The sequence below is a fragment of the Clinocottus analis genome, unplaced genomic scaffold (assembly GCF_023055335.1).
Source record: "Clinocottus analis isolate CAN_PGR_092001 unplaced genomic scaffold, fCliAna1.0.p SCAF_13, whole genome shotgun sequence".
NCBI classification, from domain to species: domain Eukaryota; kingdom Metazoa; phylum Chordata; class Actinopteri; order Perciformes; family Cottidae; genus Clinocottus; species Clinocottus analis.
The window spans coordinates 1,996,194-2,008,822 of record NW_027175854.1 but is presented as its reverse complement, the minus strand read 5'-3'; the positions used below and the strand labels follow the sequence as shown (position 1 = coordinate 2,008,822).

At 43.1% G+C, this 12,629-nt stretch overlaps 1 protein-coding gene across 7 annotated transcripts in view; it reads left to right on the top strand.

Annotated features, from left to right (window-relative positions):
* rgs3a (regulator of G protein signaling 3a) overlaps positions 1–11,978 on the top strand; it is a 109,888-nt gene extending 97,910 nt beyond the window's left edge. For 2 of the 7 annotated variants that reach the window (XM_068573347.1, XM_068573348.1), the window contains exons 4-7: positions 7,074–7,172; positions 8,261–8,322; positions 9,268–9,434; positions 9,562–11,965. In XM_068573347.1, the coding sequence (XP_068429448.1) occupies positions 7,074–7,172; positions 8,261–8,322; positions 9,268–9,434; positions 9,562–9,762 (529 nt within the window). In that variant the 3' untranslated portion in view covers positions 9,763–11,965. Of the gene's footprint in view, positions 1–2,235; positions 2,660–3,109; positions 3,156–6,377; positions 6,725–7,073; positions 7,173–8,260; positions 8,323–9,267; positions 9,435–9,561 lie in introns of those variants that run through there. The other 5 variants (XM_068573350.1, XM_068573351.1, XM_068573352.1 and 2 more) reach the window with 5 other exon arrangements.
* The last annotated feature ends 651 nt before the right edge of the window (positions 11,979–12,629 follow it).

The following is a 12,629-nucleotide window of genomic DNA, read 5'->3' as shown; positions in this document are numbered from 1 at the left end:
CCATTTATTAGCAAACACTATTGATTTTTTTAGGTGTAAAACATTTGTTGTTTTTTCCTTTAAATTTAGTTTAAAATCTGCAGATTCTTTTGACAGGCAGATAAGAACATGTTTTGGTTCATTATTTTTCGAAGTGATTTCAAGGAATCTTTTTACCCTTTTGAACTTTAGTCCTGATACACAGAATTAAAACAAGTCCAGATACTAATTGCTCTGTGTAAATTGTACCTGACAATTTGAGTCATGACCACACATAGCAACTCAGCTTGGCAGCGTTTGTTGACACAGGTCACAGGTCAAGGTTAGCAAACAGGAATTTTCTCTCTGGCGGCAGGTAAACAAACATGAATCATGATGTTAGCTCATCTTGTAATACACATGACTCTGTCACTGCGCTGATTCCTATTTGTTTTCCAAACAAACCAAACTGTTGTTAAATGAAAACCCTGCAATTTCTGAATATGAATCATTTTAGGTGTCCAGACCAGTGCGCTGCTATCTACAATATATTGATTTTTTTTTACCTCTCTTACAAACAAAGATACTTAATCTTCCATTTTGATTTGGTATGAGAGATTAAGCTATATCTAAGAAAGTTGTATGTTCTTGATCGTGACCTGTATTTGTACGTCTGGTAAACCATATGAGGTTTATACACATATTTATTGTGTCTCTATCTATTTTTCCCCTTGTCCCAGTGCAAGACCTTGACTAATTGCTAATTGCTGTTGGTTGATTGCCAGGTGCTAATTACCTTAAATGGTCTCACCTGTGTTATTTTGCTCTTTAAGAGGCATCTGCGCTGCGTTGTTGCGGCTCTGATGCAGGCTGCGTAGAAGAAAAGGTTTGTCTCATGGAGAGGAAATGGCTTCCAGTTATCAGCGGCAACCCTTTTCTGTCATCATTGGTTAATATCACAAGGATAAGTAACACATCTTTCTGAGCACGTGAAATGTTTACCCGCTTGTCTTCAGGCTTCTGTGTTCACAGCCTCTGTTTCCATAAAATGTTCAATGTCACAAGCCTTCTGTCTCTCTCTCATCTTGTAGTATTTGACCCATTTTCATGGTGCCACACTGTAACCCAATACTCTCCTCAATAATATGAAGTCACACCAATGAACGTACCCTCAACACAATATGTTGCTGGGTAACTCAGAGGAATACAAACACTATGTTTTTGCTATAGATAGACATTTCAGACTTTGACCAAGCATGAAGGAAATGAAATGTTTTTTCTCCAGATGTTGGACACTGATATATAGCCTATAAAGAGAGCCAGTGGAGCAAATATATAGAAACCAGAGGCTAACAGTATCTGACATGATCAAATCATACTGAGTTGTAGCCATTTATAGCTGAAAGAAGGTCCTCTGACCTTTGGCCAATGAGATTTTTAGAGATGGGGATCCAGCAATAACGCTGCATTGATTTCCTCCCCTCAGTGTCTCTCCTGCTGTGTACATTGTGTGCTGTGTCTCAGGTTTCATCTCACACTTGTGGAGCGGTCTAAATTTGGCCATTAGTGGTAGTATCGCTGTTATCAATTTTAATCACCATCATCATCATTCGTGACAGGAAGATTGAAGGATACATATACACAATGTAAACATCCTAAGTAGAAAATGTATTGCATGTAAGAGCACATTACATGGAAACATCCTCTCTCCTCACCCTATAAGCACAAAGTCTCACAATTTACAACAACAAAGACACCTCTTACTTCTTTCCCTCTGTGCTGGTGTTCTCACTTCCTATACTGCTCCCATTTTTGCACATTTTACTTCCCGTGAGTCCAACTCAGCTGTTTTCCTTAGATCGTCCACATTGTCTCTGCCCCCCCGTCTACATTATCGCCTTTTGTTTTTGACTCAGTTCCCCAAGCAATGGCTCTCCTGCAACACTTTCCCCTCCTCTGGTAGTTTCAACGGCACCAGATTAACATGGAGAAACATTTTTGACATTGCAAATTGTTGAAAGACTATTGTAAGATTACTGGGATACCAATACTTCAGTGATTAATACTAAGTAGCAGATCCAAAGTCAATAATTGATATGAACATAATAGTTTGTTGCCAGCCGTAAGGCCCCTTTTGTGTGCTGTTAAATGTGGCCAATATGAATGTTAGTTATGCCGTTAGATATGATGTGCACTGACTACAATCAGTGTTGAGAACCAATTAAAGCTGTTATCTTATTTACAGATGACTACAAGTACGACATCAAAGACTTGAAACTGGAACGTCTCATCACCTCATAAAAAAATACCACAAAAAAAAACATCTGGAGGTTTACATAGCTCTCTACTGTGTTAACAAAAAGACAAATGTCATCACTTACTAACTTGTAAAAAACTAAAAGAAAAAAAAACCATGCAGGCCCCAGCGGCAGGAATCTGTCCTCTCCAGACGCCGTGTGGTGATTGGGTGAGCCGAGGGTCCGCCTTCCCCAGACCCCCCCAGACTATATAAAGCTCCACCACATCCTCTCAGAGGTTAGAGGAATGTGATTGTCAAACAAACCCCTGGCCCCCGAGCACCCGGCACTCCTGACACACGCTTACATGCAGTCTAATTTCTACACCCAACAAGTGAACCTGCGCACAGGCCGGCACCCATGTTTCACACTATGGTTGATTTCTCAGAGAAGTACCTGGAAAGGTAAGAAGGCGGCAGTGGATGTGTGTGTGTGTGTGTGTTTGGTTCATCTTTGATTATCAAGAATTAGAAGGCAGGGTATGCAAAGCGTGGGCGGGGCTGTTTCTGGGCCCCACAGGAATCGATGCTCTCGAAGCGGTAGGAAGCGATTTGACCTCAACATGGATCTCATTTGACAGTCGCAGTGAGGGAGAAGGAAACCCCGCGAGGCTGAAGCGCTCAAACTATTTTGGAGGGAGCTGCTTTAAGTTCTAACTTGAGGCTGCCCCTTTTTCTTATTATACGCAGCCTGGATTTCAGGAATAGGATTGCTCATGTGGTCTGTGTGGGTAGGAAGGTGAGTTGGCTCAGAAATAGAGCTCTTTTTTTGGTCTTGATTGAGGGAGAGACTGTGAATGAGATAATATTTATGGATGGAATTTAGGACAATTCCCTTTTTCATTCTTCTTCTAGGAATATGGCAGAGTGACTTTTCTCCATGTTATGAAGCATTTCATAGGTGAGCCTTTCTCTTTCTTACGAGTTCCTGTATGTGCCTTGTGCTTTATGGATACGTCACATCTCTGGACTCTGTTGTCTGTGATGAAAGTTCATGTTTCTTTCCTGCCCTAATAGTGTAAATATTATTTGAAATGTAGCAGACACACTGACACAGCCCTTGACCCGTTATACTCGCACTGACACAGACGCACAAACAGAGCCACAGTGCAAAGCGCTATTTGTGTGTGCCGTGCCCAGTATTCACAAGCACACGGCCTTCTGTAAATAGAAAGTGGCAGAGGGAATGAAAACATGCTTGAACCTTGCGCTGCTGCTCTCACCATCTGCATTTCTGTTGCTCTTTTGAACCCATGGATGTACCCCAAATCTCACAGGTCAGGCTTCACAAAAGGGTGGACTTCTACCATTGTGGGGAGCTAAGCCTCATGCAGCTAACAACAAAAGTGGGATAAAGTGGAGCAGTGGATTTGGCTGGTGCTTGTGTGGTACATTGTGATCTGCAGTATGTCTGTCTGCAGCTCTCGACCATGTGCTCCCAGAGCCTTTCCCTGGGAGTGCGGCCTACTTTTCAGAACACCAGGAATAGCCAGCAGGGTGCTATTAGTGCGTCTAATGTGAGCCAAGCAAAGAGGGAATAAAGAGTACGGAAACCTGCGGATAATTGCAGATCCAAAGACCGCTCGGCTCCTCCACTCGAGCGCATATAGACGACTCTGTCCTCTCTTCAGTAGACACAAACAGACCCTCAAGTGGACGCATGACGCCCGTGTTGCAAACATATGTAGCTGTAAGTGTTCATGCGGCAGTGGAGGATACATTTCTGAGTGGCAGCGCGTTCGATCAAAGATCATCTTAACTTGATAATCCTTTAAAGAGCATGTGTCAGTCTTTTAGCAGATCAGGTTAAGTGTATGGGTCATTGTATGTAATGCATCCAATGGAGTGTGATTAACACGAGTACAATTGGTACACGGTGTTAGCTGATACAGTAAAATATTACTATCAACTTAAATACAGAAGTACTCAAAGTGAGAGACTAAGCAACATTAGCTCTTAAAGCACGAAGTACAGTACCTTGACAAAAAAAGGTGATATTGATATAACTCATAATGAAATATCTATAACCATGGTGTCTGGCCTTGGTGGTTTTGAAACGCACATCATATCTGTTTTAAGTCAAAGTTAAGGATTTAGAGTTTCCCCCCAATGAGACTTTACTGAACATGCTAATAGTGTTTTACCTTTGTTTTTAGTTAGGCCGCTGATATTGCAACTCTCTGCTGTTATAACAATGCAAATGTAGACTACGTCTGGAGGACACAGACATCACTGGAAGATGGAGAATATGTCTGTCCACATTGAGGAAGCAGTATTGTGTGGATCCTCCTTCAAGTTGGAGTTTCTGTTGACCCCCATTGAGCTAATAACCACACAGGCAGTTTAATTTATGAATGTATCCGTTGAGTTTCTCACACCTCCTGCAGCCAGCGTGCACTCCGCCTAAATGAATGTGGCAGCTACATATTGTGTAAAATAGATAACTAGCTTTCAGAATAGTGCTGTATTTGAGTTTCTGAAAATAAGTGGAGGGATAAAACATGTGATGTAATCTCTCGTCGTTTCCAGTGTTGACACCAAGTATTGGGTGGAAAAGAATGCAGACTAGTTAATCTGTTTAGCTCGAGGATGGAAAATGTCAACTGTTTGTGCAATATCCATTGATACCCACATGGTGGCAGGATAGAAACATACATTTATTTTTAAAATGTTTCTATGACATCATTGTCGCATCCCACACAGGCTCAGCTTGTATGAAACCAGACATATAATAATGTTTTTTATCAGGCCGACGAAATATATTTCTGCCCTCTTAAACTTTTCTTCCCCAGTTGCACTGGCAAGACAAAGATAGAAAAATCTAATGAATCCGACTCTGATACAAGTTTATTTAACACCAATGTAGTTTTTATTGAGGTAATAATGTCCTTCAGGCTGAAATAAGGTCAACATATAGTTTATGCCAGCTTTATACTCTTGTGTTATTTCAATGAATGGATGAGTCATCGCTGCACTGGATACTGTATGGACGTTTAGGTTTTTATTTAGAACTATTTAAGTGTCTTTCCAGCTCTCTGCTGTTTTGTTACACTTTTTTTCCCTTGCCTGTGATAAGAAAAAAATATTTTTTATTAAATATTGATTGGTATTACATACCTTTTTCTAAGTTACCCACTCTCCTGAACCTCACAAATGCTTTAAAAAAAAAAAGAAGGCCTCTCGTGGCTCCCTGCGTCGACTAAAGTAACCTGCACCGACTGAACCCAAAACACACCCAAATCAATACACCCACAAAGTCACACTTATCCTGATTTAAAGGAGCTATTCAGCTGCTGTTTCCAACAGCTCATGTAGTCATGTTGTGTCATGTTTCTACCTTTCCTGTCCTGCGGCCGTTGGAAAAACTGACTGCTGACTGTGTTCTCTGTTCAGCTCGGCGGCCGCGTTGTGTGACTGTTGCACATTTTACACACGCACACATGGTCTCCCTCCCGCTTCCCACCACACACACACTGGTGGAGAATGGGAGTTTTCCAACACCTGTGACTGGCATGAAAGCGCCAGTGAAGTGGGCATGAGTTGGCAAAGGTGCAGAGGGGTTTTCTTTGAAATGTCGGCGTGGGCGGTCTTTCATCCCCCTTTCCAGTACGTGTTCATGTACAGCGTTTGTGCTAATCCGCAGTTGTGTGTTCTTCCACCCCCCTCGGTGTGTGCATGTTTGAGCGTTAAGTGTCTATAACGGGAAGCCGTGTTTCTTAATTTGGGGTGTACATGCTCTCCTGGGGTCTGCCGGTTGGCAGTGGCACAGCCTGCAGTGATTAGGGCCAGCGAGCGCACACTGCCGCGCTGCATTATTAGCGGGCCAGCCAATCCACAGTGGAAATCAAAAGCAGGGACTCAGGAAATGGGTGTTGAGTGAGGTCACATCCCAATGAGGCGGCACGTGCTCCAGGTCGGGAAAAAGCCAGGACACGTACCATGGGATTACGGGAATGCGCAGGATTGTGAAGGGACCCATGGGGACTGAGGATTGGTGTATCACCTTGTGTGAGATTAAAAGTGGCGCATGTGCAGCTGGGGGTCTGTGTGTGTGTGTGTGTGTGTGTGTGTGTGTGTTTGTGAGATACGGTTAGAGGAAGGTGAAACAGGTGAGGTGGATGGTCAGGGGGATTTTAGATGCTGCTGATGGAGGGAGGCAGAGGAGCGAGGAGGTCACTGTGCCCTGTTACCTCGGCCCTGGGTCAGCTCCCTCTCAGCAACCCCTCTAGGCACATGGAGAATGGCGTGATGAAACAGAGGAGTGAGGATTGAGTCTCTCTCCTCCTTCTCTGCCACAGTCGCTCAGTCCCTGCCGAGGAACCTGCCAGGGACACATCTATACGAAAGACTGTGAGAGATATTAGATTGACAGGCGAGACACTGACACACAGCGAGGAAAGGGAGCTTGACATCCGCCTTTTGGAAGCGCTCGGTCCCACCATACCGATATACCTGGCTGAAGACTAAAATGTACACAACAAGACATTTATTTTGTCTTTTCTGGCTTTTGTGGGTTTGATTTTCAAGTGGATTTACAGTGCTGAAGAACTTAATTGGTGATTCACATGCCTTGGATTGTTTTAATTGCGGACTTTGGACTTTGGACTCAACACACTTTCTGCCTTTGTCTGTTTTTGTCCACCTCCTCTCTCTACTTTATCCTCCAATTCATTCTTCTTCCATTTCCCCCTTTGTCCTGCCTCCACGTCCCCCCCTCCTTCTGTATTCATAAATCTTTCTTTCACTCTTTTCTCTCTCTCCCTCTCTCTCTCTTGCCAACGCTCTCCCCCTTTCTCTCTCCTCTCTTCCCTTCACCCAGGGCCAAAGACATGAAGAATCGGCTGGCTTTCCTGCGGAGGAGGAATGAATCCCCAGGAAGCAACCCAGCCAAGTTAGACAAATCTATGAAGTCAGTCAAGTAAGTGGCCACTTCCTGACAGCATGTGCATGTGGGTGTGAGTGAGACTGGCGATGACCTGGCCATGGGAGACTTGTGGGCAGCAGCACAGAGTGTGCTTGTCATGTCGACAACATTTTAGTTGGAACTATGGCACATCTGAAGGAGGAAGAGGGAATTGTTATATAGTTATAGAGAGATTTTTTTTAATTATTCTGAAAAATAAATCAAATATATTTTTTGTCAGATATTGTGAATAGAGTATCAGAGATGGAGATATTTCCATGTTTCCATGCCGCTAACTTTAGCGATTGCAAACGACCTCACAGGAAGCTCAAACACATTCTGTGTACTTTTTATTTAAGCCCAGGCAGCGTAGTACGTATCACTGTCATAGATTATTATATTCACATTGCCCTCATATTATAACACTATAAACCTGGTAGTGTACTTTGTCAAGCAGCTGCATCAACACACATGAACGTGCACGTTCTGAAAGACACAACAAGGGAAACAAAATGACAAATTGTTGGCGCAAATTACATTTTTGTTGATTTGTCAGAATAAATCAAAAATAAATCCATCATCAAAAAGCACATGTCCAAATTGACAAAAAAAATGTATCTGAAACTGCAGCAACTTTTTTCTTACTGTGTCAAATAAGGCCTGAGGTGTGGATTACAGTGAGGCGAGAGCTGTGGAGAGGCATGCTTTACAACAGAGTACAGGAGGAATGAGCGGCAGCAGGGGGCAGACAGACACTGGTGGGGGGAGAGGATGTCTCTAAAGCTGATCATACATCCCTATTGGCCGACTGGAGCCCCTCCCCTCCCGCCTCGCAACATTGCGTTCAGTGGGAATATAAAAGCCACCCCCCACCAGACTGGAGCAGAACAACTCATGGCTCTGTGCGTTGTCAGCTCTCACAAAGCAGAACCGAATGAGAGGGGAAGAACAGTAGACACAGCCGAGAGGGGAAGGAAGCCACAGAGAGGAATTAACTACTCCGTTTCCACTGGGCTATAAAGCAAAGCTCTGCGGATGGGTCACACAATGAGAAACCTGACTGAGATGGGCTTGTTAAAGAATCGCTCTGCTTTTATCTGCAGGCCCACCCCAGAGGAAGCACTGAAGTGGGGGGACTCACTTGACAAACTGCTGACTCACAAATGTAAGTTACTTTTCATTCATTTTATTCCCTTTTGTCTCTCTTTTGTTTCTCGTCTTCTTCCTCCTTTACACACATTTACATGATCTGTCTTTGAGTTTTGATACAGTGCAACATTGAATATGGACATACAGTGCATTGCATGAGGTGGTGGTGGGGGTTCAGGGGGAGGGTGGTGAGCAAAGGATGTATGCATGTACTGGTATATGGATTACAAACACAGTGCTGCAGAGAACTGGCACCTTGCATTAAGTTCCCCTGATCCCAACGGACAGAAACCATGTGCGACAGTGTGAGGAAGTGGAGATTAAAACAGGCACCTCCTGTGTTGCTAATTTCGTATCATCTTTTACAATTATTACCACAACCCTTTTTGAAAAGTGGACACAAAGCCAGCGCTCCATCTGCTCCTCATTTGGCTCTGTTGGCCTCTTTTCCCTCTCTTCCACCTCTTGCCTCACTTGCTGCTTCGCAGAATGAGGTAAGAGATGACTGCTTGCATTGGCGCTGCTTACCAGCGTGGGTGATTCATGGGAACGGAAAGGTGCAGGCGGGAGAAGTGGGTGGACACGGCTTCCTGCTATTCTTTCTTCTGGATGCCTTCTTCCTCAAATCATTAACTGGACCGAAACTTACAAAAGTCCAAAGAATTTCCCTGACACTAAAACAGTCATCTCTTTGTTCGTTTGGAGCATGTGTAAAGGGGAACGAGTAGACAGTCACACCGGAGGCTGATGTCTGGAAGAAAGTTGAGGACGTGAATGTGTGCTGCGGTGTCGTTGGGGTTTTTTAACGTCTAACTTTATTCCAACCACATGACTCGAACGGCCGTCATTGAGCTATTTTAGGTGCTGCAACTCCGAGGAGCGCTTCGGCTGTGAGGTTGCTATGGCACTCCAGTCAACTCTCCTGGTGTTTATTCTCCTCCTCCTCTCTGCTTTCACTCAGATGGTCTGGCAGCGTTCAGAGCTTTCCTGCGGACAGAGTTCAGCGAGGAGAATCTGGAATTCTGGCTCGCATGTGAGGAATACAAGAAGATCAAGTCGCAGTCTAAGATGGCCTCAAAAGCCAAGAAAATCTTTGCAGAATACATCGCTATCCAGTCTTGTAAAGAGGTGAGTGAGAGCGCGCGTGACGCATTGGATCCTGGGGAAAGAAATAGCATCAAATCAGCTGCTATTTCTTCAAAGTAACAGTATAATGTTGCACGTCCCTTACTCGTGGTCTTGTTTTCCTCTGCAGGTAAATCTGGATTCGTACACCAGAGATCACACTAAGGACAACCTGCAGAATGTGACACGCTCCTGCTTTGACCTAGCACAGAGGCGGATATACGGGCTGATGGAGAAGGACTCATACCCCCGCTTCCTGCGCTCAGAACTCTACCTGGACTTAATCAACCAAAAAAAGGCCAGCTCCACTTCGACTTCATCTTCCTCATAAGAGACCGGAAGAAGATCTCAGGAGAAGAGAAACATGACGATGAGAGAGAAGAAGAAGAAGAAAAAAAAGGGTTAGACTTGAAAAAAAGTAGAGCGGTTGGGTGGGATGTGAGGGTCTTTGTTTGCCTTTTTTTACAGTTTGTTTTGTGTATGTCATCCTGTCCACTATGATTTTTTTGGTGTTGTTTGTTGTTGTGGTGTGAGAGGACGCGGCAAAGCTATGGCACTGCAAAGGAATGTAGTTTACACAGTTACCAGGTGGATGGATGAATGAGTGGACTGATGAATGGATGGATGGATGATGCTAAACTTACAGAAGCAGGAGCTGGACGCTCGTCTGATCACTGTCTCTCTTTTTCGTGGTGTCAGTCTTATGCTTGTGTTTTTAAGTTTTTTTTGTCCAGTTGTTCTGGAGAAAAGGACGGGTTGCTCAGAAAACCCTGCAGACATGAAGACAGTCCGGTACTGTTTTTCACTTTCTTTTTCCTTTAATTTCCTCTTAAAATCTCCCACTTTAAATCCCCTCCTTTCTTCCACCACATTCTCTGTGAAGCCACTTCAAAGCTGTCGGTACGACACAAAGTTCTTTTTCCTTGGGTGTGTGTGTGATTTCTTTTTTAAATTTTTTTTTTGTCAAGCTCAAAACTGTATGACGGAGAGGGGAAAAAAACAACATGTCTGATATAAAGCTGCCGTTATGGCTCTGTTTCACACGCATCTTTGTTAAACACCTCCACCCTCTCAAAGCCTCAATTAACAGCTTTCACCGTATTCACAAGACTGTGGACAAGCATTTAACAACAGGGACAAAGACGGAGACAGCGAAGGGCAAAGAACACAGGCGTAACGACAACGGGACGGACTGGAGCTGTAATGAAACGAGGATATGTGTCACTCACATTAAAAGACATTCAAAGCCAGTGACCGAAGAAAAAGACGACTTGCTTCCTGTCTCCAAAGACTGTTTACAACAAGGAGCAAAAACTGAAGAAGAAGAAAACGTTCTGCGCAGCCAAAACACCATTTCCTTTAACATTATAGCTCATTCTGGACTAATGGAGGAAGTATTCTCAGGACATTGCCATGACAGGTTCCAGCTTGGTTTATCTTCTGTTTTTCTACACCCTCACTGTTTTTCTATGCTTTAGCGTTCCAACCTGCACTCCCTTCTCCTACTGAGCAATACACAAGAGGTTGCTGGTTTAATAGTCAGTGGAAAGAAGAGGCTTCATGTTGTACAAAGGTTTGCCTATTTATTTAGATTAACTTGCTGGATGCTTCTACAGACACCCTAACCTCCTTTAAAGCACTCAGCTAAAAGCTCTCACTTTCCTCTTAACCACCAAACAGGTCCGATGCTGTCCTGACCTTTAAGTGCAATATTGTTTTTGTTTTTTAAAATTTTATTATTATGTTTGGGTTGTGCATTTATTTGGATGATTTTTGAATTTTCATGGGGAAGAAGAACGGCTTGAGCTCTGTATTAACTTTATTTGTTAAGAGAAAAAAAAACGTATCGCTATAAGGTTGACTTACAACGTAAACTTCAAGAACCATAAGTAGTTTAATGAATTTTAAGCAAGTGATTCTAACTGTGTTAAAGCCCCCGGCAGCAGGCAGCCGGGGGCTGGGGGTAGGGGGGCGGCGGGTGGGGGCGTTTTGGTTGTAAATATAATTCTTTAAGAAAAGTATGTGATAACACATTAAAAACAAACAAAAACAGAACACCCATAGGTCTCTGCTGGGGAATGTGGGACCCAGCTGTATTTATGTAAATATGAGAGACTCAAAACTATAAGAAGACATGTATTGTTTGAAGAAAAAAAAAAAAGAAGAAGAAAAGTAGATGAGCAAGAGCAGGAACAATCTGCTCGTTCCGCTGGTCACACACTGCTTGTAAGGAGTTTTCTGAAATGCAATTTATCATTTTCACTGTTTACAATTCAAAATGCATCTCTCATGATAGCAAGTGAAAACAGTTGAATACATTTGGTGTCATTGCTAAAGATAAATAAACCAACCAACTGATGAAGTAAGACGTGTTGTCTCTGGATTCATATTGCAATGTGCATTTGCTGTCTTAGCCACGACCGACTGATGCGTTCAGAGGATCCATTTGCTTGCATGCATGCACTTATTCAAGAACAGACTTGTGTATGAAGCTGCTCCAATAAAGAGTGAATAACACCAATAGACCTTTTGTCAAATGCATGTATTCACACACAGAGAGGTGAGAGGATTGATACCACTCACTAAATATACTCTACTGCCAGCATCTGCTTAGCTTAGTTTAGCTTAGCACAGTGTACTCCAACACCTCTGTTGTTGTAATAATTAAAGAAAGATATAATGTTCTTGTTAGTAAACTTTAGAGGGGCTGGTTTGCCGATTTCCATAAAAACCTTGGACAGAGCCAGAGTCGCCGTTTCCCCCGACTCATTTAACTATCAGCAAGAAAGCCAAAAAGATTATATCTTTAAATACTGAACTATTTGTTTCAGTAACCGAACATTAAAAACCATCTGATGGAAAGAACTTCTGGTTTATTGGAACTTGAGTTATATTTTCGTTAATTTTTATCTATCAATAATACTCACCAAGTACGAGAGATCTTGGAACGGGATTACAACACTGAAAATAATTCTGACGATAAAACAAAAGCAGATTAGAGGCAGATTGCTGCATCATATTCGACCTGTTGATCAGGAGTGAACCCACAGTTTTCCTGTGCACCAAGAATCACGACCAACATTTTGGTTTGATTAAACTCTTTACACAATACAGATGAATTGTCTGTCTGAACGCTTTGGTTTCTTGCCCATTCACCCTTTGTCCTACCAATGTTCCTGTACAGTATTATGACCATAA